The 23491-nt window shown below is 38.3% G+C and overlaps 2 protein-coding genes across 5 annotated transcripts; both read left to right on the top strand.

Annotated features, from left to right (window-relative positions):
- Positions 1–1222: 1222 nt before the first annotated feature.
- On the top strand, positions 1223–23135 carry LOC103714970 (UDP-N-acetylglucosamine diphosphorylase 2-like). Of its 4 annotated transcripts, none has more exons than XM_008802459.4 (15): positions 1235–1699; positions 2177–2231; positions 2334–2485; positions 5164–5203; positions 7043–7132; positions 7207–7322; positions 7394–7468; positions 8378–8417; positions 8515–8597; positions 8674–8751; positions 9982–10125; positions 12758–12825; positions 22044–22158; positions 22360–22516; positions 22681–23135. In XM_008802459.4, exons 1-15 carry the CDS (start codon positions 1532–1534, stop codon positions 22776–22778), a joined length of 1479 nt encoding a protein of 492 aa, XP_008800681.1. In that variant the 5' UTR covers positions 1235–1531; the 3' UTR covers positions 22779–23135. The 4 variants fall into 4 exon arrangements, with proteins under 4 accessions (XP_026663451.1, XP_026663450.1, XP_008800681.1 ...); XM_008802460.4 differs by having other exon boundaries at positions 1238–1699; positions 7210–7322; XM_026807650.2 differs by lacking the exon at positions 22044–22158 and having other exon boundaries at positions 1223–1699.
- On the top strand, positions 17842–20198 carry LOC120112750. Its single transcript, XM_039132574.1, has 4 exons — positions 17842–18581; positions 18666–18799; positions 18888–18963; positions 19056–20198. The coding sequence occupies exons 1-4, from the start codon at positions 17897–17899 to the stop codon at positions 19400–19402; spliced, it is 1242 nt and encodes a 413-aa protein (XP_038988502.1). The 5' UTR covers positions 17842–17896; the 3' UTR covers positions 19403–20198.
- Positions 23136–23491: the final 356 nt, after the last annotated feature.

Genomic DNA, 23491 nt, shown 5'->3' with positions numbered 1-23491 from the left:
AACACTAATACCAGAAAATCTGCGGTACGATAAGTTAACCATTAAACAGAGAATAATCTATGTATTAAAATTTAACGAAAGAGTGAACTAAGAGGTCAAATTCAATTAAATATAAACAATTGAATCATCTCGGTGTCACATGAGAAATGTTAACCTGATGACTAGGGAACGCGGGGGCCAGAGGCAAGACATCTTGCGGTATCATTGATCTATAAAATTTATAACCTAGCAATACCAATCCAGATTTTTAATCCAAGTGAAAAAATCAAACTCGTTCACACAATTTGTCAAACAGTTGTTGGACCACGAAAAGGCTCACGACGTGAGATCAAGTAAAGCCAAGCCAAGCCTCGGCCTGGCCATTGCATGGAGGAATGGTTATCACAAAAAGAGTTCAGAGAACGAGACAAGAAGAAAAAATGGCATATCTTGCAAGCGGAAATCAGATCCGGGGCGAGTGGCCTCGACTTCGGTGGATTCGTCTTGTTCTCAGGCCTAACGAGAAACGATCTACACTGGGCCCCAAGTTTTAGGGTCGTGGGCTGGAATCCTGGATATTAAGCCGTCGAGAGCGAGCAACCACCGCGGATCAGCAGATGGGATTGGGAGCGGCCGAGGACTTGGGAAAGAGATGGGAAATGTGATTTTGGCGGAAGGCTCCTGGCTCCTGGGTCCTGCGACCCAGACGAGAAGACGCCGGACTGCCGAAGTGGGATTTGGGAACGGCGAAGGGAGCTACTAGGATTTGGGACCAAGGACGACGAAGGAGGAAGGAAGAAGAGCCTAGTCTTCTGACTTCTCTGTTCGCCTGTAACCCTGTTCCTGGCTCTGGCTGCGATGCGATTGGGACGGCGAGTCGGCGACTTTCCCACGTCTTATCCCGTTGTCCGTTGTCGTCTTGAAGGCATGAGCTGGTGGTGGAGCAGACCAGCCATGGACCGTAGCCCCTAGCCTTGGCGACTTCTGTTCAGCTTTCACAGGGCCTCATGGGCGGCTCACTGCGGTGGGCCTTTTTCACCCTTCATGTGATCTTTTCTTTTTTTTGCAATGAGCGTGTTGAGTGGGTTCTTTCTTCACTCCCAAGGGTCCCAAAGAATTGAAAGCATATCGGAGGTTCACCAAACACTGGCATCCTCTCTCTCGCTCTTCCTCTTCTTCTTTTTTTTTTTTCTTTTTTATTTAACAAAATTCGAAAAAAAAAAAAAAACTATACAAGGACTGAGACATGGACACGTGGTTGTCTCAAATGAAGCCTTCGGAGTAGCGCGTGGCTTCCAAATTTCCAAACTCAGTGCACTTTCTGCCGATCGCAATTTAAGATGGTCCTATCTGGTGGCAAGCACTTGTCAGGATTTTGTAAGTCACAAAATCTGCGGTTATGGTCACAACACCAAAGAAATTCCACCGGACACCAGGGAATATATATAAACGGCTCCCTTTGCCTTGTGCTGGGGGGCTTTTCTATATGCCGTAGCTCTGTTTCGTTGGAGAGCGAGCGAGCGAGTGAGCGAGGCATAGAGAGATTAGAGATATGAAGGAGATGGTAGTGGGATCTGAGGCGGGGCGGAGGGCGACGCCGCCGCCGCCTCCGCCGCAGGCGCTGCTAGAGAGGCTTAAGGACTACGGCCAGGAGGACGCCTTCGCCCTCTGGGACGAGATCTTACCGGAGGAGCGCGACCTCGTCGTCAAGGATATCGAGGTCGGTCCCCCTCCCGTCCTCCAAGTTCCCTCGTTCCTCGGTTCTCGATCTATTTCAGCTAGATCTAGTCTCCTCCCTTCTCCATTGTACTGTTTAACGAATTTAATCTCAGAAATTGGGTTTTGGGGGGTTTTTTCCTGTTAAATTTGATGGGATTTTTTTTTTTGCTCAAGTAGTGTCCTTTTTTATCTAATGTTTTTCCTATTTTCATAAAGGAGTATGGATTCATTCTCCCCGTTTGGGCTGTAGCTTTTTGATAAAAAAGAGATTTTTTTTTCTCCTTGTTTGTTTGGATCCGCACGGGTTCTGTTTGACTTGTTTTGCTGTCTTGATAAGTTTTTTGTATTTTGATAATAGTGGAATTTAGTGCAAAGAAAAGAATTATTATCGGAATTTTAGTTTATATTGTAGATATTTTAGGAAACTGCACACCTGTAATAAGTGAAATGCTTAATTCTCGTAACACGTTGATAACAGAGCTTAGATCTTCCGAGGGTTGATCGAATCATTCGATGTTCTCTTGGATCACAAGGTGAGTAGTTTCACTTTCTTGAATTAATTCATGCAAAGGTCTTCTTTTATGAATGCCATGTTTAAATCCTTTTTCTTTGATTTGCGTCTTGGAAAAACATAGGCCATCCTTTGCCTGCGATTGAGCCTGTCCCAGAAGCTACTGTCTCAACAGTGGAAGAGAGAACCCCTGAAGAAAGAGAGAGGTGGTGGAAGAGGGGGCTGAAAGCCATTTCGGAAGGGAAGTTAGCTGTTGTCCTTCTGTCTGGCGGACAGGTATTCTGTTAGTTTTGTTGACCTTCTTTTCTACTGTGGTGATTATTATTTGTTCTTGCCTCCAACCCAAGGTGTCAATAGTGTTTCCAGGAGTACTTTATGCTTCTTTCAATATTAGTTATTTGTGCTCGGTGCCTGTTTTTGGTACCACTCCGCCTTGATTGGAAATTCACTTGTTGTTATATAATTATATTTGACGCCGATCAATACCATGACAGTCATCCCTTTAAACAAATTTAATGTAACATTGGTACATATCTTTGTTTCATTGTGCACATTAAATTATTGTTTGTTATTGTTTGTATGTATATTGTTCAAGTCAATGTATACCATGTGCAGGTTCTTCCTCTTTTTTCTAACTATTTTTATCATTATTCCATTGACCTCTCCTCTAATTTGATAGCATGGCTTATACTTTTGATCCATCAATTTGCGCATCCTATTTATGTATACTAACGAGTACAATGGCGATTTTCTTTCAATCATTGATTTTACATCTTTCTGGCACAAATACTAACCAATTTGACCTTATTTCTTTCATGATTTCCAGAATTTAAATGTATGCATTATGGCCTTTATGGCATATCTTTTGCTTCAACCCTAGAGTAGGTTCATGTTAAAATTGATTGTACAATATACATTGTTCTTGATTTTAGTTTAGACCGGAAATTATTGAAAATTTGAAATTATCTTGAAATTGCACAAAAATTATGTTAGAAATTTAACTCAATCCACATAGGTGCTTCCTCAACCTGAAAGAAGAGTAAGAGAGGGAAGAAGCAAAACAAAATAAAAATATTTTTTTTTCAAAACTTGACTAAAATTAGAACAACATAGCTTCTTTTTGAAAACCTTGATTATCTCTTGAGAAGTTCTTTCCTTCAATTGGGGCAAGACTCTTATTTACTCACATCCTTTGTAACCAAACAAAAGTAAATTTTGATATCATCCCTCAATTGAAGAAGACAAGAAAGGGGAGAGTAATTTATTTTTTTTGTCCCATTAGAAATGGTTTTGTAATGGTTGTGAAACCACCCTTATTTTCTGATTCATGTTTTCCTATTCCTTTCCTTTTGCAGATATTCATAAAAAAACTCTTAGACAACATCAACTTCAAATATATTTGTGCTCTTTTTTTTTCGGAGTAAGATGATGGAACACCTGATGTGTTACTTGACATATCCCAATTGTTCGAATCTTTGAACTCCAAAAAATCCTAACATAGTTGCTTCCATACGATAAGATCATAAATATCAGAGTCAGTTAAAGAAAATTTATACTTATGCCATAACATTAAGAAGTTCAAAAACAAGTAGGTTAATAATTCACAACCTAGGGGTGTGATCATACCAACACTACTGCACTGGATCCCATCAGGGATATTTCACAACCTAGACACTTAGTTGATATTGCTTTGTATTAGCATTGTTCAAAATTCAGTTGTCTCCAAAAAGGACTGCCATGTGCCAACTCGTTAGCCAAGTTAAGAAGAAAGCTTCATTTTTGGAGCGCCACCAAGTATTGTGCCATGGCATGTCATGTCGAATTGTGAAAATTTGTCAGCACTCTATAACTCCCAAATGGAACTTTCTCGGTAACAAAACACATGACAACTCCTTGGTAGTAATTAACCTAAACAGATTTGTGAAGTATTCCTTGTTCAGCATTTTTTGGAAATAATCTTTTTTTTTTTTTGACATCCCCATCTTTCACAAAAATCATACTAGATTCAGTCTTAATTCATTCAACTTGATGTGTGCCTCTATTTTCCTTCTCCAACCAGGCCAGTTTGTAAATTTTCTCTTTTTATGTGCGGGTATGCAGTTGACCTCTACACACGCTTCATACAACACTTCTGCAGTTTCTTTGGTTCCCATGCCAAATATCTCATGGGACCCACAAAAGTATTATTTTGTTTGGCTGCACCGTTGCATGCTAGTGCTGTTATCTCAATTCTAACGTGCATGAAAATTTACAGCACTTATCTCATAAATCTGTATCATGTCTTGCATGCACATACTCCAAAAACCAGAGATGCTATTCCCATATCTTTCATGCACATGCCTGAAACACAATTCCTATCATAGGTCTCCAAATCTAAAACCATGTCTCACTTTAACAAATACTGGGAGACACAGTAAAGAAGTAACATTAAAAATTACTTAAATGTGTATCCACTCTTTCGGTAGTTAATTCTCATTTCATATACATTGTGTTGCACTACTCAGTCTTATTCTTCGGACACCCAAATTTTTGGACAACAAATTTCAGGCATTGCCCCTTGACGTAGAACAACTTCTTTACTAAAATAACTCGCTCACTGTAGCTATATCTGGATCAACTGGCCCCAGGACAGCTAGCAAGATAGTGTCTTAAACTTGACAGATTCAGCTCTCTTATGATTTAGGTTGTTCCAAAAGCTTGGGCCAGAAGCTTCGTAAACTAGCATTAAATTGTTAGTAATTTTTAATACCTGTAATATGTTTGATATTCACCCATATGCACTTTTGTATCGCTGTAAATGTAATTGTTTGTTTCTGTTATTAAATTCTTTGTTCCATATATTTTCATCTTTACTGATTTAATTTTAGTGCATAATTATTCTTTTATGTTTTATATAGATTGTTCCGGACCAAATGAATATTGCAGTTATGGTTTTTATATGCTAAATGATGCAGGGAACCCGACTTGGAAGTTCAGATCCCAAGGGATGCTTTAGTAAGTTGTTGAGCTACCCATGCCATCTGATGCTATTTAGTTTCTTCTGATTTATTGTTATTTTTGTCAATATTGCAGTCTTAGTTTGGTCAAAAGGTACCATTGCACAGAAATAATGAATATCTAAAACAATTTATTTTGTTTGGATAGTTTCACGTGTAAGAACAAACATTACATGGGCATCTTGTAACTTACCTATGATTTGCACCAGAGAAAATATAATGATTATATATGGAATAAACTATCTGACAGAGAACAGTGACAGCCTTTTTTCTTACTTAATCCTCTATCTGACAGAGAACAGTGACAGCCTTTTTTCTTACTTAATCCTCTTTCACCTAGAAGGAAAAAACTTGGGCAGTAAAAAAAAAAAATATCATAGATGAATTTTAGATAGTTATAGAAAGCTTAGAAATTTAAGACTGCTTTAATTTTGGTTGAGTTTATCAGTCTGAAATGATATGTATCCATGAAATTTAAAACTTTCTGATATAGTGAGTTATAGATGAGGTTGACCAGGAGTCCTACTTTGCGTATTTTGGGCCCTAGATCCATTATAGATAAGTCCGAGTCTTTTGGGATTAGATAGCATTGTCAGAAATTATGACTTCTGAGATGTCTATAACAGAACTTTGTGTAAGGTCGCTAGCAATGCATGTTTAATGGATTATTTTAAGTAAATTGTTTCTTCATGCAGATTCTACATATATTCCTCAAATCTTTTTCCCCGTGCCTTTATTTTTCTTCCTCTTAGCTTCTTGCCAAGCTTCATGTGCAACGCTGCTCAGTCTTTTCTGTTGCGAAAAATCTTCCTTTCTGATTAATGTCTTTTTATGTCCTGTTGATAGTCAACTCCAATCCTCTATCAGATCTAATTACATTCTACTTTCCTTCTATAAGTAATCAACTCTTTACCTCATCCTCTCCTAGGATTAATTTTGAATTAGTAACTTCAATCTCATAATTACCACTTAACTTTTTGTATGATGAAATTTAATTTTGAGAAAAATTCACTTTAGTGCATCAAATTCATATTTGGCTGTAAACAGCAATTCTCTTGAACTTCTTGTACACTATTTACATGACAACATTAAAAATGTGTCCATGCAGTAGCAGAGTAGTGATACAGCAGGGATAAGTTGTTCTTTAACTTCTGTAGATTTACCATAAGCAGCAACCTGTTTTGTAACAACAACAAAATCTCGTACTTGACAGTTGCAATGGACATGAATGTTTCAATAGGAAGGAGTAATTAGGGAAAGGTTGCGATTTCATCAACTGGTGAAATGTCGTTTGCCCTTCAACAGTACATTTTTTTCTTTTTGTTTAGATTACCAAATACACTTGTACTTTTGGTTGATGTACTTCCCTCCTCCCCCCTTCCCTCCCTTCTTTGCTCACTCACACGTGAACACAGAACCTTTCCAGAGAAAGAATCAAGAGGAGTGATTTTTGTAGTTGACACTTGAGAGTGCATTCATGGAAATGATCCTCATTGCCTCCTGCAATTATCTAGTCTTGCAGTGTTTTGTAGAGATGTGCAGTACACCAATCTTAACTGGCATCATTTCTGCACTTTCTTCTGATCAGGAATTACTTCCCTTTGTTGGGGTTCGTAGATGGTCTCTCGGTGACCAACTTAGTGGATATTATATGCAATGTCAAAAACATTGGTTGGCTTATGCTCCTTCATCTTTGTTATAATTTCACACAAATACTTTTGCAGGACCTTGGCTATTATGTTTCTAGAATTCCAAGTTTTGTTACCACATATGGTAATTATATAACAATTAACATGTGCCAAGTTACTCATGCTTGTTATTTTATCTTTTGCTTTAGATATTGGTCTTCCATCTGGGAAGTCACTTTTTCAGCTTCAAGCTGAGAGAATTTTGTGTGTCCAAAGGCTTGCAGCTCAGTCCACAGATGGTAAGAAATATATACTTGAACATTTGTTTTACCACAATCAATATGTCAGCTTAACCTTATACCTGTGCTACTAGCAGGTTCAGCAGGTACTGTGCCAATACACTGGTACATAATGACTAGCCCATTTACTGATGAAGCTACACGCAAGTTTTTTGAGAGCCATAAGTATTTTGGTTTGGAAGCTGATCAGGTAAAATTATTAACATATCCTTGGAGCTTGGAATTCGGATTTTCTGGGCTGACAATTATTTTTTGATGCAGGTCACCTTTTTTCAACAAGGTACTCTTCCATGTGTTTCTAGAGATGGTAGATTTATTATGGAGACTCCATACAAGGTATGTTCTAGCTTTTAGTTCTTGTATTTTGTTTAAAGTCTGGATTTTGTGGTTTGAAACTCAAGTTAAGATTATCTGTTTCTTTTCTAATAATTTAGCTTTGCTATGACAACTAGTCATTGTTTTCTCTTGTTGGATGCTAACTTGTAAACTGGATGCTCATGCGGGCTTCAATCTTTATATGCCCACCAATACTAGTCAATCCACAGTGATACGGGCTTGTTGATATTGTACAAGCGTACAACACTGGTAGACCATTATACTATGCCCATAAGCTCTTGGAGTGGAAAACACTAGGGATATTTTATAGCATTGATCAGCACTTCAATCTTTGATCCAAACACCCCTACAAGTGATATCTTGTAACCTTTTGAATGTTCTCAATATGTATTATTATAATCAATATAAACTCAAAATTATATTCATATAAACTTTTTTCTAGATTCTACTATCTAGAGTTTAACGAATTTAACCTGTGTTGAATTCCTCCAGTATAAAAATCTGATTACTGGCTTCTCCGGGAGTTCTACAATAGATGGATTTTTATTAATGGTCATTGGATATATGAATATAGATTTGAAAAGATTCATATTCCTTGTTGGAAAAATGTAATGTTGGATGCTGTTGACATTTCGGCCTGCATAAATGATGTTGATTTCATCAATATAACAATTTCCAATTGCTACTAGTGTGGTTGGATTCACTGCATTTTTTGTTTTCTTTGTTCATTTTTGGATATTTTATGGTTTTGAATGTTAGTTAACTTTTAATGTTTCAAACCCTTGATATTCTTTCACTAGGATTGTCAGTAATTGACTTCTGTAATTCTCATGTTTTGTTATCTTGGATCTCATGGCATTAAAGGACATTATTTCACCCAATCATAACAACCTTATTTTGTAAAGCTAGGTGGCAAAGGCTTCTGATGGAAATGGAGGACTATATGCTGGTACGGTTTTTAGTTTTAATTAATAATATCTGATTGCCAGTTCTATCTTTCTGCAATAACTATTTTCCTTTGCTTGGTTTTTAATATTGTTTCTCAGCTCTAAGGTCTTCAAGATTACTGGAAGATATGGCTATGAGAGGTGTGAAATACGTGGATGTCTATGGAGTTGATAATGCTCTGGTGAGATCTGATGGTGCTGAAAAATTCTAGTGAACTGTCTTCCTGTGTAGTATACTAATTTATCCCCTGAGGGCAGGTCCGTGTCGCAGATCCACCATTCTTGGGATACTTTATTGATAAAGGTGTAACTGCTGCAGCAAAAGTTGTTCGCAAGGTAAAAAATAATATGAATGATAAAAGTGTAACTTGTTGAAATATTGCTCTTGACATTAACCTTGCATTGCAGTTGCAATTTGAGATTACCTTGAACTTCCCTACCATCATTTTAATTATTAAAGCAGCTGTTCAAGCACCAAAATAGATTATTTTTTATGTGCTCTTGTACTGTATCTTTTATGTTAAGATATCCAAAGTCCAAACATTAAATGAATTGATCTAAAATAACCATACAAAATTCTCCATGCTACATAGCCATGTGTCACCACTGCTTGCATATATTAAATTAGAAAAATGTTTTAAAAGGTCCAGAATTAGATTTAGAGTTTATTGGTATTTCCAATACAAAGTGCTCAATTGAAGCTACTATAACAGGATACGGCTTAAAGTTTATTGGTATGTTAAGCCATCTTCAACTCTTATTTATTTACTCTTTTCCGCATCAGGATGAAAACTGAAAAAATTTATTTTTTTGCTTTAAAACAATAAGAAATGCCCCATCTGCATTCCTTCTTTTTTGCACTAGAGGCCACCACAAAAAGCCTTTCCAATCCCGCATCCACAGAGGCGTCGAAACAGCAGATCCCTTTTCTCTTTTTCCATGGGTTGTTTCATCTAGAAGGCAAAAAAAAGAGCGCTACCCTGTTACTGGGGCCGCCGCGGGAATGATTTGAAATGATGTTTGTTCCATTCTCAACGACGATCTTTGCTGGAAGACAGCAGATGAGCAGATCTTCTTCGGTAGGAAGAACAAGCCGAAAGGGAAAGAACCTAGAAAGAGGAGAGAAGAAACCTGTAATGCTCTAAGAGCTTCTAATAAGAAAAATTACTAATATGAGAAGATTATGTTAAGCTTATATTGATACTACGTTTCTGTAAACTCATACTATGTATAGGCTTTGATCCCAAAAGTCTTATTTGTGGTGCATTCATTAGGTGAGCCATGTGAATATGTTACCATGCCCCTGAGTTCATTGATCTTGAAATAAGCCGGTGCATGATTTGCGAGACTTGTTATTTGTATTGAAGTTAGATTTTTTCTGCAGCTATGGATTGATCACTTTGTGCCAAAAGGTTGTGTTGCATGTATGCCAAAATATGTCCTACTTTCATTATCTTGTTTAGATTGGCTTCTTGGCTCTACAAATGTTTTTGTAGAATAAACCTCTCTACACTCTATATCACTCTTTTACTAAGAATCTACTTTCCAATTTGGACTTAAATTCAGGCTTACCCACAAGAGAAGGTTGGGGTCTTTGTCCAGCGGGGTAGAGGTGGGCCTCTTACCGTGATTGAATATGGTGAAATGGATCCATCAATGGCTTCTGAGATCAATCAGACTACCGGGCGCCTTCGCTTTTGTTGGAGTAATGTAAACTACTATGCTCTTTAGTACCTAATATCTCAGCTCAAAGCTTGTAGTTGTGGATTGCATATGTATTGAAAACATCAGTTTCTGGGATAAAATATTGAAAGCATAGATGTCAAATGGATTTCATTTTATTAGTTTTAGTATCTATTATCTAGAATCGTTTATTATCAGTTACAGTGCAAATAAAAAATTGGTTAGCTAAAGTCACTGTAACATGCTAATGAAACAATTTTATCTTTATGATTTTCAATACATTACACTTCCGTGTGACATTATTTTCGGAGTTTTCTCAGAGTTTCAACCAGATGCAATATTAATAGGTAAAATTTTGATTACATTAATAGGTTTTAATATTAATATTAATAGGTTTTGCGTCAACACTGTTTCATTGATTCTGCATATTTGTTCTTCTGGGAAAAATTTAAATATTACTTAGTTATCAGAAAACATACTGAACATAAAGTTGATCAAAAATCCTCTCTCAACTATATAGTGTCTGTTATAGGAATTATCTTTCTCTCAATAAAGTTAACACAGTAACAAAGTGTAGTATTTCAAGACATTTACTCATGACATCTTCTTTGCTATGTTCTTTTTGTCTCTTTCTTTTATGGTCTGAAGGCACTTGCTATGTCAAACATAACATCGCTAATTTTTTATAAATCTCATGATTGTGAAATTCGTGTAACAAAATATAAATGAATCATAACACAGTATTTTTATCAGTTACAGGCAAGGTTCGCTGTACCGGTCGGTACCGATCGGTACCGAGCGTACCGTACCCATACCGATGGATACCGGTATCGGTACACCAATGTCGGTACGGTCGGTACCGAGCGTACGGTACCGTACCGACACTCGGTATGCCTATACTAATGCGGCACCGGTACGGAGTTCGGTACTGGTATCTCCTTTCGAACCACAGCCGTGCACCACGTGCTCTCAAGCGGCCTCTCAGCACAAGAATTTGAGAAAAATCATAAAAGAAATTTTATTAATCGAATTGATTGATTGATTACTGAGTACAACGAAGGGATTTTTATTACAGATATTTTCTAAGGCCAATAGGCTTTTCCTAACTTCTACAGGATATAATTACCTAAAAGAAAATAAAAAGATAAATATCAAAAAAATAGTATAAAACAATTTACCGAGTTGTGTTGGACTTTTACCTCATCTAACATCAGTTTCTAGAAGAAAGAAGCAAGAAAATTTGGGTAAAAATAAAAGAAAAATCGTTCTTAAATTATTATGGCATGGAATGGTAATTTCATAAATATCTGGATTCATCTGCATGGGCACCTTTTCTATAAATGGGCCATATCTCCGTCATCCAAACTCCATTTTAGACAATTCAAAAGACGTACTGCAATTAATTTCATCCGAATTTAATCATGCTAATACTAGTGAAACCTCCTTTTGGACTGATATGCATAAAGTTGCTCTTTTCATGTGGATTAACTTAATCTTCAAAAACGTGCCGTTAGATATTTGTGAGTCAAGTCTTACCTTGTATCCTTCCGTAGAGTCATACTAGAGGTCAGATGGATGGCCAGAATGTGTTCCATCCTATTAGTGAATCATAGCATGAATATCAAGGAATCTGTTTTCAAGTTTATTTAAACACAGTTTTTGGTGTAGCCATGCTAACCTCTTGAGCTTTGACAATCTTCCATCGCTTATGTTACCTTCAGAAGACCTCTTTCTGCATATATTTGAACCCTGCTTGCTCCTAGTTTTGCCTTGGGTTTGAAGATGTGGCAATGGCAAGTATGGTATACTTCTGGATTGCTTCCTCCATTCTACGATCGCCACCTCCATTAGCTAGATTGAAGAGTTCAATTCCTTTGTTCCATAGGATAATATTGTTCAGTCTCATAAGTTATCATCAAAAAACTTGTTTTCTTTTCATGAGGAGAATCATATTTCAAATGTTCGTTAAAAAATCATAATATTATTATTATCTGTGTTCAGTATTGTATGAATGCTTAAATCTAATGAAGATTTCTTGAACTTGTTTGTTTGATTCAGCTGTCTTTATGCTGATCTTGAGAATTAAATCACTGCTCTATTTAGACCTGAGAATGCCAATGATTACATGTATATTTGTTCTAGGACTTGCTTCTGGAATTCATGGTTCTTCTAGCTATGCCTAATGTAAAAAATAGGGATACAAAAAGGAAGCGAAAATATCCATCATATAGTTCAGCAAGCTTGTGCCTTGTATGTCCGAAGAGCTCATTTTGATCAATATGACTGCCAAGAGAAGTTAATCATATTAGTTAATTCACTCTATTTTAGATGCACCATAAAAAAAATTGTAATCTAAGCATCATGGTTGGATCACAATTTTTCAATGATCTACACCAGATGAAAAGTTATTACTAAAAGATTTGAATAGTTGAGATGTTAGAACAAAAGTTGCAAGGGCAGAATCATAGTTTGTGAGATTTTCTTAGTGGCATCATCTACTAATCATCTCTTCAATGGTAGCCATTTGCTTAGAAAAATCATTGTAATTTGTCTTAATCTGCATTGTTGGATTTCATTGTTACCTCTCATCTTGTTCTTATTTCTCACTCTGGAGAATGAAGCTGTATTTACACTCTTACATCTTCCACGTGTATTTTAGATATGCTTACATATGTTCACGCTGGATTTTCTAAATCAAGTTGCAAATGGCCTTGAGAAAGACAGCATGTTAGTAATCCTTCGTATTCTCCCTTCTCATGGTTAACTCCACCTTAATCTATTGACTCTCTCTTTTCTTATATCGCATTAATCATTTTTCTAATTTTCATCTATGCTGTACTTCATATTATATTTGTAACCTGCATTTTCATCTGTCTAATCAGATTCAGTTTGAAACTTTGAATAAATGAGCATTAATTACCTTTAGTTTACAAAGTTTATGGAAATGATTATGTTGTAAGATTGAACTGGATGCTTTCCATACCTTTAGTTTACATTAGTCATATATTTGAATATATTTTATTTCTGGCTTATGATGCACTATTTGTCCAATTTATGTATGTGCTAAGATTTATATTCTTCAGACTAAAATAAATTGGATTTTGTGTTGTGAACATGTACATGATAATTGGTTTAGCCAATGTATAATGTCATATTTAGTTAACAATGAGCTAGTATCACCCAATTCAACAATGGTTAATAATTAAGAGTATCTATGAATGTAACTGCAGATTCACCTACAAATACAAGGTGGCAAATAAGGTGTGGAATAAAAGGAGAAACCAGATCAATTATATGAGTCATGATATGAGACCTCTATCAACATATTAGATCACTAGCCAGTTGGATATAAGGGGTCTGGCTAATAATGGAAAAATGGTTAGAGTAAAGCTAAAACCAATATGACAAGTCGAGCACACTATGCATGGCATTAGAAGCAAAGTCCTAACACTATGGTTGTATCTGGTTTGGGAATAAGAAAAAACGGAATAGGAACAATTGTGCTTATTGTAATAGTTATTCTACAACCCCCCCCCGCGCTGTTTTCTCCCTTTTGGCAACAATCTTTGGAACAACTCTAGGGTGAGGGTGTTTTTGTCCATCAAGAAGAGGTGGCAGATATAAGTGAGAACCCTATGCTAGGAATAGCTTATGACAGCTTTTCTGTGGAATATTTATGCTTGGCAGAAGCAGGTTTGACCATAATTCTTATTCCTTGGGTATGCCTTTCTTTTAAAGCTGTTTGACAGGCATAAGTCCTATTCTTGTGCGTAATTTATTCCCAAACCAAATGCTGCATAATTGTGGTATTGTAAAGAGAAGCCCAACATATCCTCTTATACCAAATTTATTTAAAGTTTTCTGCCTCGATATATCATTTTGTATAACAGCTAATCTACATCAAAGTTAGGTGTTGCACACAAAGGACCAAGCTCACCATACTGCTATATACCGCCCTATGTCGGGCATACCATGCCGTACCTGTTCTGAACCAAGTCTCGGTACGCCAAGTCTCAGTACGCCGAACCAACCCCCATATCGGGGTATAGATACTATATCAGCATGATATCGGTACTGGGTTTGGTACCGAGTTTGTGAACCTTGTTAAAGACTTCATTGTATGTATCTCCTTTTTTTTAGATATGGATATTAACCATATTTTAACATCAATGTTCCCTTCAAAATACTGCATAGTGTCTTATATAGCAAGATATGTATGAAATGAGATGATGTTCATATTATAGCGATATTTTGGACATGAAGTACCCAGCTTCTCCGTTAATGATAGATTCAGCGTGGCAGAAAAAATCCTCGGAGGTTTTAGTGATTCTAGTGAAGCTTCGACCTTTGTTGGTTTAATAAATGTAAAACTAAGTTAGCTTTAAGAATCATCTTGCCATTTGTCCTGATTCATAGCTGCTGCCTTCATCATAAGAACCTTCCTCAGATCCATCTCACACTTATCTTCTATGGTCTAATTCTTATAGATGAATCATGTCTACTTCGATCTTCCTAGTTTTTGTACAATTTACTTGTAAAACAATTAACTGGAAGCACTGCATTCTCATCTCATCTCATGGTTTTAACCTAAGAACATGGCTCTGTCCTCCTAACAAAGTGCTTCACCATTACAGGGTAGTACTTGTGAAGTCTGTGTTTAGGCACATATTTCCTTGCATGAAATAGGCTTGTATGGTGAAAGGATCATCCAAAATTGTTGGTGTTAATGTGCTCATAAAAATCAACAAAATAAAGATAGTTATGACAGAATCACTATGAGAACATATAGTAATGAAATTAGGGTGATAGACTTGCTAACAAGCAGTAAAGTTGAAAATGAAGCTTGAGAAGCATGGAACACGAAATTGACCAGTTTACAAATACTCACTAGGCTAAAAAATAGCAAAATAGACTCCAAGACACAATGTAGCTATATATAGTGCTAGGTAGCTACAGGAGGAAACCAGCAATGCTCAAAGAAAAGGAACAAACTTCAAGACCAAAAGACAAAAATTGGGCATGTAAGATTTCGGATAAATTATGAGTTGCAATCATTTTTGCAAGCCTTCTCTTATTCTTGTCTAGTGTCATAGCCTTCACGATGTTTGTGCCCCTTCATATCCTCAATTGTCATTCAGTGTAAGTTGATGTTTCCCCCTTAAACTTGCCAAACTCTTTGACCCAATTATCACTCTGCCCCCACCCTTGCAGCAAAAAAAAAAAAAAAAGAAGAAAGAAAGAAGGATTATCTACCTGTTACTGGTATATATGTCTATTGCACGTAGGCATATTACCCATAGTAGTTCACCATCACTCAATAATATTTGCAAAAAGACAAACCTATGTTTGATGGAATAATTAATAGATCTTTATATATTTTTCCACTCATGCCATTAGCAGCTGGAATATGGTTCTCTAGATATTGGAGAAGTAAATGGCTTAAATAATGCATATAGTTTTATGTGAAATTCATAGTCCAAAGTACTTGCAATCATGACCAATAATTAAGCGCTTTCAAATAGTATGCTGGGTGCACGACATCAATTTGACCATACTTGGAACATAAAATAGTCTATTGAGAAACAAATAATAACATTATTAGGGGTAACCACTAAACACCTAGGCCAGTACAAAATTCCATGAAATTCCTCTATTCTTGGAAAGAACATTATCTTCGAATATTGTTCTCATCATTTGGTTGAAAATAAACTTGTATTTGGGCATGTGAACCCTTATTTTCGGCCCTCAATCTCAATGTAGGTTTAATTTAGGAAAGCAAATTGCAATAAAGAATGTATCTTGTGGTCTATTTCTTTTGCAGGTGGACTTTGGATTAAATTAGAAAAGCTTATAGAATAGAGGTCCCTTAGGTTATTTCTAGATGAACTCTTCAAAACAAGATTTTAAATTCGGTGGGACAAGGCTATTGCGGTTTTTCATGGAACCAAGGAAAGCCGTACCGGCCGGTACGGGCTGGTACGTACCGGTCCGGTCCTTGACCGGTACCGGAAACAGATGAACACCGGTATTTTCCGGTTTTCATCTGCGAACTGGCCGGTACGGAGCCCGTACTGGCCGGTACCGGCCGGTTCGCACCCGTACGGTTTTTTTTTTTTTTTTTTGGGAACCACAGCGCCACGCGCTGTGGTTTTTTAAAACCACGCGCCCGCGCGTGGTTTTAAGGAAAGAAGTGGCCGTCAAAAAAAAAAAACCTGCAATTTTTTTTTTAGGGGGAACCACAGCGCCACGCGCTGTGGTTTTTAAACCACTGCGTGGCGCGTGGTTTTAAGGAAAGAAGTGGCCCGTGGGCCACTTCTGTCAAATAAATAAATAAAAAAAGCTGTGGCCGAGGCCACAGCTTTTTTTTTGATGGGAAAGGAAGTGGCCTCCGGCCACTCATTCCCATAAAAAAATAAATTTTTTGAGTTGACAGCTTCGCTCGTTTGGTTATAAAAACCGAACGAGAGGCTCTGTTAATAACTCCAGAATAACTAAAATCCAGGAATGAGCCTCTGAAGAGTAATCAGAGATGGAAAGATTTGAAAGATAGCCCACAAATTGAGGAGGAGGTCCTGCCCAAAAAATCCAGCGGAGACTATTTAAGGTGCGGTTTTTTTGTCCTATGTTATTTCATTAATTTTGTTAATAATTTATTTAAAAAAATAGTTTATAAATTACTTAAATAATAACATAATGCAAAAATTTACTTTATTAGCTTAAAATTTTTTTGATAACTTGTCCTTTTATGATAGAAATGGAGCTATCAATAAAAACGAACCCTGCAAAGCGTAATATTGGCTGGTCTTATGGGCAAAGACTTGGAAGTGAGGGGCAACAACACCAGTTTCAATGCAAGTTTTGCGACAAGGTTTTCAAGGGAGGAGGGGTAACCAGGTTGAAGCAACATTTAGCCGGAAATTCTGGTGAGGTTGCTACGTGCCCAAATTGTCCTAGCGAGATTCGTGTGCTGATGAGGCAGAATCTCGCTGAGGCCAAAGAAGCGAAGGAGATGGCTTCCAAGAAGAGGGCGGAGGTCGATCGCCAAGCGGCAGAGCCACCTTCTTATCACTCTAGGGAGCCAGAGGAAGTCGAGGATCTAGATGAGGAGGAGGCAGATATTCAGGCGGCCATGCATGCAAGTCTGGATGATCAGTGGCAGCAGGAGGAGGTGGCCAGGCATAAGACTCGATTTGGGCCCTCTGCATACGAGTCGGGCGGCGGTTCTGGGAGCACTAGACAAGATCCAGAGTTCTTGAGGGCAACTTCAGTCAGCAAAGAACGTGGCCGAATTGCATCTATGCTGGGTAGTTTTGGTAGCCGAAAGAAGTCATCTAGAGGAATTCCACAAGGTGCGACAATTCATGATGTAGATCCGCATGCTTTCTCCAGTAGAGATTCAAGGCAGCAGAGGGTAGACACAATGTGGATGAAGGATAAGAAGAAAACTATGTGGCGAGCTATTGGATCCTGGTTTCACTTCAGCCACATCCCAGCGAATGTGGCAGACAATACATACTACAGGTCTGCCATTGCCGCCATACAAGCTGCCGGTCCCGGTGTAGCTCCTCCAGGCCCGAAGGACATATACGGTGAGCTTCTTGACAACAATAAGGAGGAGCTGGAGAATTGGATTGACTCCTACAAGAGCAAGTGACCCATTTATGGACTAACCATCATGTGCGATGGTTGGACCGGTCCGACCAGGCGGAGCATCATCAACTTTCTGACATACTGTGATGCTAAGACCTTCTTCCACAAGTCGATTGATGCTTCGGCTTATGTGCACAACACCTCGTACATGCTGAAACTTATGGAGGATGTGATTGATCTGGTAGGAGAGGAGAATGTCGTGCAGGTCGTCACTGATAATGGGCCGCAATATAAGGCTGCCGGGCAGGTTTTGATGGAGCGGTGGCCACACATTTTCTGGACCCTATGTGCTGCACATTGTATCGATCTTATGTTGATGGACATTGGAAAGATCCGTAGGGTGCAACAAACGGTGGAGACAGCCCAACGCATTACCAGGTATATTTATAACCATAACTGGGTCCTTTCATTGATGAGAAAGTATGCAGGGGGAGAGATTCTGAGACCAGGAGTCACACGGTTTGCTACCAACTTCATCGCACTTGATAGCATACTCGAGAAGAGAGGAGCCCTACGTCAGATGTTTGCCAGTTCCGAGTGGTATGATAGTAGATATTCTTATGCCGGCACTGAAGGGAGCAAGATAGAAGACTTGGTGACGAGACAGCCATTCTGGCAGTGGGCTACTACAATAGTCAAAGCTATCAAACCATTATATGAAGTGCTGCGGGCCGTAGATAGCGAGATCTACCCCCAGATGGGGTTTTTGTATCACATGATGGTCAAGGCAAAGGATCAGATTATGGAGGCAGATCCAGCACATGGCCGGTCATACATCAACATCATTGAGCAATGGTGGGGAACGCAAATGGGTACGGAATTACATCTAGCAGGTAAGCTAAGATATAATTATAGTGACAATTATAGTGATGGATATAATTATATAATTATGCTAAGATAGTCTCGTATATGTGCAGCATACTACCTAAACCCCCGGTTTCAGTACAACATAGATGGAATTGGTATGGATGAAACACTTCTGGATGCTTTGCGTAATGTGATTTACAAGATGGAGGCAGATCCAGAAAAAGCGGCCCTATGTCTTGAAGAGGTAATTATGATTTAGTAATTACCAGTATGTGTAAGTATATCGGCATCTTCAATTATTAACATGGTTTTCTTATGCTTATTTTTCACAGAGCAAATTATTTAGAGAGGGCAGCTACAGTTTTGGCCAACGAGCGGCTGTCGTCAGCAAACACAATATGAATCCAGGTACATGACACATCAGGAAAACATTCACCTGGTGTTACTTAGTTACTATTATGGAACTATCATATATGTAATTTTCATAAATATTTTTGCAGCTGAACGGTGGGTGCATTTTGGCGGATCCGCAAGAAATCTAAAGCGGATAGCTATCTGGATCTTCTCCCAGTCAGTCTCTTCTAGTGGATGTGAGAGCAATTGGTCCACCTTCGCCCTTGTCCACAGCAAACAAAGAAACCGTTTGACGCAAAAGCTCCTCAACGACCTTGTTTATGTGCATTACAATTTGCGGTTGAGGCTAAAGTGCATCCAGGAGGAAGTGGAGCTCAAGTATACAGATCCGATTTACGGGTCCTTCACCGCTGATGACGATGATCCACTACTCGGCTGGCTTGTAGGCCAGCAGCAGGAGCCCGAGTTTGACGAGCCAGGATCGCCTCCATGACCAGCTACCTTCATAGCCACCGAAGCTGGGGTCGATCCAGAGCAATGGGCTGAGCGCAATATTCCACGCACTCCCAGAGCTGATCAACCGCAGGCACAGGGGAGCCAGACAGAGAGGGCCAGGAAAGAAAAATAAAGAATCCCAATGGAGAGTGTCGAGGAAGAGATTTGGACTAGCAGTGATGAAGGTTCTGGTGGTGATGGATCTTCTAGCCATGGAGGGAGCGGAGGACAGTATGGTACTCATGAGACACAGCCGGAGGGTGGTCTTTATTTCACCGGTGAGTCCCAATTTATGGGTGCTACACAGGATACGGACCACGGTCGACCACCTGATAGATTTCGTAAGGATATTATTGGATATAGAAGACGGGCTCCTCGAGGTCGTTCAGGAAGACAGGATACGACTGCAGATCCAACAACATACGGATAGGGATTCTATTATCCACAGCCTCAGCCTGACGAATATGGATATGGTGCATTGGATTTTGCTTCCCCCATATTTGGATGGGCCCCTACACAATCAGAGGACACCTCTCAGAGCCAAAGCGTGAGCGAGAGATCCGACAGTTCTTATAACCTGGCGCGCGTTCCTTCTGATTGGGTTGATTTGCCTCCTCCTGATTATACTTATGATCCAGATATCTACGAGAGCCATCGGCACTCGTCCCGATTTTAAATATCCTAGAGTACTTTAAATGTATGTAAATGATTGTATCTTAATTTGAAGATATTTTATGTGTATGATTTTATCATTTGGAACGGGAGAAAAACATAACATGCAATCATGCATCATATATGTTTCAAATTTCAACCCTAAATTTAAATATAAAAACATCAAAAATCATGAAAAAAGCAATAAAAAAACATCAATTTTTATTTAATTTAAGATCCAACAGAGACAACATTTTTAAAAAAAAAAAGTTTGGCTCGCGGTACCGGCCGGTACGGTACCGGTCCGGACCGGTACCGTACGGTCTGGCCGGCCACCGGTACGCCGATCCGGACCAGTACGGCGGACCTTGCATGGAACGGATGCCCTGCGTCCCAGTACTTGGATAGTAGATATTCTGTACCATCCTAGTCCATTTCCTAAGTCATCCGATCTCGACACTTAGAATGGTGGGGTGCCCCACCATCCGACCGGTATTTAAAACCTTGGTTCAAAATGTCACAGTTAGGGATACAAAATTATCATTCTTTGATAGTGCACTAACCTTTATGTGCTTTATGAATTGTCATACTGATCAGGTTTGCCCTTTAATCCACTTGCAGAAGGTATTCTTAGATTCCTAGCTTTTTTATATTATCTGTAAACAAGCTAGAGGAAGACCTCAAAGATATTTACTGAGACCAGACGTACTCTGGACAACAGAAGAGATCGTTTTGAGCTCTGTATAATAAAGCCACCATTAGCTGTGGCATCCATAGTTCATATAAGATTTCATCAGCCAAAAGACACCGCCGAATGGTAACTAGTTTCATGGAAAGCATGACCAAAATTGATCTGATATGTTGGGATTTTGGAACTCGCGTGAGTCCGATAGGGATATCTCCTAAACTTACTCTGTATGACATTGTCAGAGGCAATACAATAATATTGATCTGAAAAATAATGCTATTAAGTGTATAATATCTGTGTGCATTCTCACTCAGGTAGAAATATGTGGAGGCAATCACATAGAGGCAGAAGAATACCAGATTTGTTATACACAAGGTCCAACATATAAATTAGCATGACTTGCAGTTGTCCAACAATGCCCTTGTTTAGGCATGGGGTGATTTTTTCACTTTATAAGCTATGTTACTTTTGCAGATATATGTCGTCGGTGCTCATGATTTTAATATGAATTACAGGTTGGTAATGGTTTAGATCAGTTTGGATGTCTCTTTCCTTTTACCTTTTCAATCTCACACTTGTAGAGTGGGAACTATACTATTTCACATAATTTATCATGTCATAACGAAGTTATAGGTGTGACAGTGTCCATCGATCTTCAGTATAAACATCTGTAGTTTAATGCTACTTTAATCATCTGCCTTACATGGTAAAGCTTTATATAAACTTAAATCTCTGGCTAATTATTTACAAGAACAGCTTTTTTGGCATGTGCTATCATTTTCGGTCTTGTTGACAGTGTTCAACCATGTTGTATTTTCTTTTCTTTTATCTGCCAATATGAAGGTTTTATTTGCTTAGATGCGGAGAAATAGGAACCTTATTTGTCTTGATTTGTAGTGTAGATTGTAATAACTATCTGTTCTTGATATGGATGTGAGGGGTCATGTGTGCTAACTTTGGAGAAACTAACAGATTGACTTGTCAGCAATTACATTCTGGCATTTCCCCCCTTTTTAAATGCCAGCACCAATTTGTAATGCTATTGCACCTTTTTTACTTCTACCAAATACTGTATGCGCCCCAAGTATAACTGATAACTGTTGGACACATGTTTGTAGACACTATTCTCAGAGGGTATAATGTCCATTTTGGTCACTAATTCTTTCTGATATCATATGTTTCTGAAATGCTTAACCCCTTGTCTGGTCACTTGTTGATATGACGATGTGGATGAACTGATATTACTGCATTTTTTCATGTAATATGCATCTGATATATATGGAGTGCCTTGTGAATGCAGTTACCACCTAGCTGAAAAAAAGATTCCTTCTATTCATGGATGTACCATAGGTTTGAAACTTGAACAGTTTATATTTGATGCATTTGCATATGCTCCATCAACGGCACTATTTGAGGTTGGCTTTCTATACATTCTGTTTGCATTCTTCTGTTGAGAAGTAATTTTATTTTCATTGGGAATTAGTATGGCTATATGCATTATGACTTGTTATTGCTGCTTTGATGAATATCTGGGGAAGACAGTTTAGTGGTGGGAAATGAAAGAACAATGATGTAAGTTGCGATCTTTTCTCATCCTGTATTGCTTTTGAAAACAGGTCGTCCGGGAGGAGGAATTTGCACCAGTTAAAAATGCTAATGGGGCAAGTTATGACACTCCTGATAGTGCTCGGCTTATGCTTCTCCGCCTCCACAGCCGCTGGGTGGTTGCTGCAGGTGGCTTCTTAACACATTCAGTGCCACTATATTTAACTGGTAATCTTCCCATTGACTATAGTTGTTATTCTGTGATAATAATAATGTTGTGGTGGATGCCTTTAGGCTTTGAAACAAGCATATTCTACTATTGTGTGAGACTTTGCTTCCTATGCAAATTTAGTAAAAACGCAGTCCTGCAATTTGATAGATATCTTTCTCAGGTGTGGAAATCTCACCTCTATGCTCATATGCTGGAGAGAACCTTGAAGCTATATGCCGTGGAAGAACGTTTCATGCACCATGTGAGATTGCATTCTAGGCGGAGTAATTGCCAGCCAATTTTTGAGTTGCCAGCCTTCTCTGGTAATACAAGCATCGGATTATCCTTGAAATTAACATAAAATGTATTGTACAACACCATATGATCCCTCAACTTGGATGCGATTTGGTCTTATCACTTTTAATGAGATGTGTGATTCTTACTGCTTATTCAATTTTTCCTGTTAACGGTTCCTGAAGTGTCTGCGTTACTTGTTAGTGTTGATAGTTGAAATCAAGTTTTAGCATATTTGGTTTGGGGTGCAATACTGTGCAGTGAGAGAAACCAATAGTCCATATGTAATTCACTAATCTTTGTTACCCGTTTCTCTCAATGCTATATCATTTCATTTGACTATCATGCTAATTGTTTGCAATTTGGTCGACACAATACCAAATTGGTTTGTGGAAAGACTTCATGTAACATTAAAGAACCAGACCTGTCTGGAATATCACAATCATGGTGAAAGAGAGACCAGAAGCTGCTTGTATTTTCAATTACACCTGGAGTTGCACTCGGTAAATTAAGCATGTCGACATCCAATGCTTGATAATCCAAGTTGGCATTAACTGGCCTTCCTTTGGATTGCTAGATTGCTTTAAGAATGCAGCATGATCGTAGGAGGTTCCACTGCCGAATTCTCACCATTGTCAGCTACCAAGGCCTTATTCTAGTTGACTATTATACCATATATTTACCACTAAGGCTCCATT

The sequence above is a fragment of the Phoenix dactylifera genome, chromosome 12, assembly GCF_009389715.1.
Source record: "Phoenix dactylifera cultivar Barhee BC4 chromosome 12, palm_55x_up_171113_PBpolish2nd_filt_p, whole genome shotgun sequence".
NCBI classification, from domain to species: domain Eukaryota; kingdom Viridiplantae; phylum Streptophyta; class Magnoliopsida; order Arecales; family Arecaceae; genus Phoenix; species Phoenix dactylifera.
The sequence above is the reverse complement of the archived record's forward strand: the minus strand, read 5'-3'. Positions and strand labels throughout refer to the sequence as shown.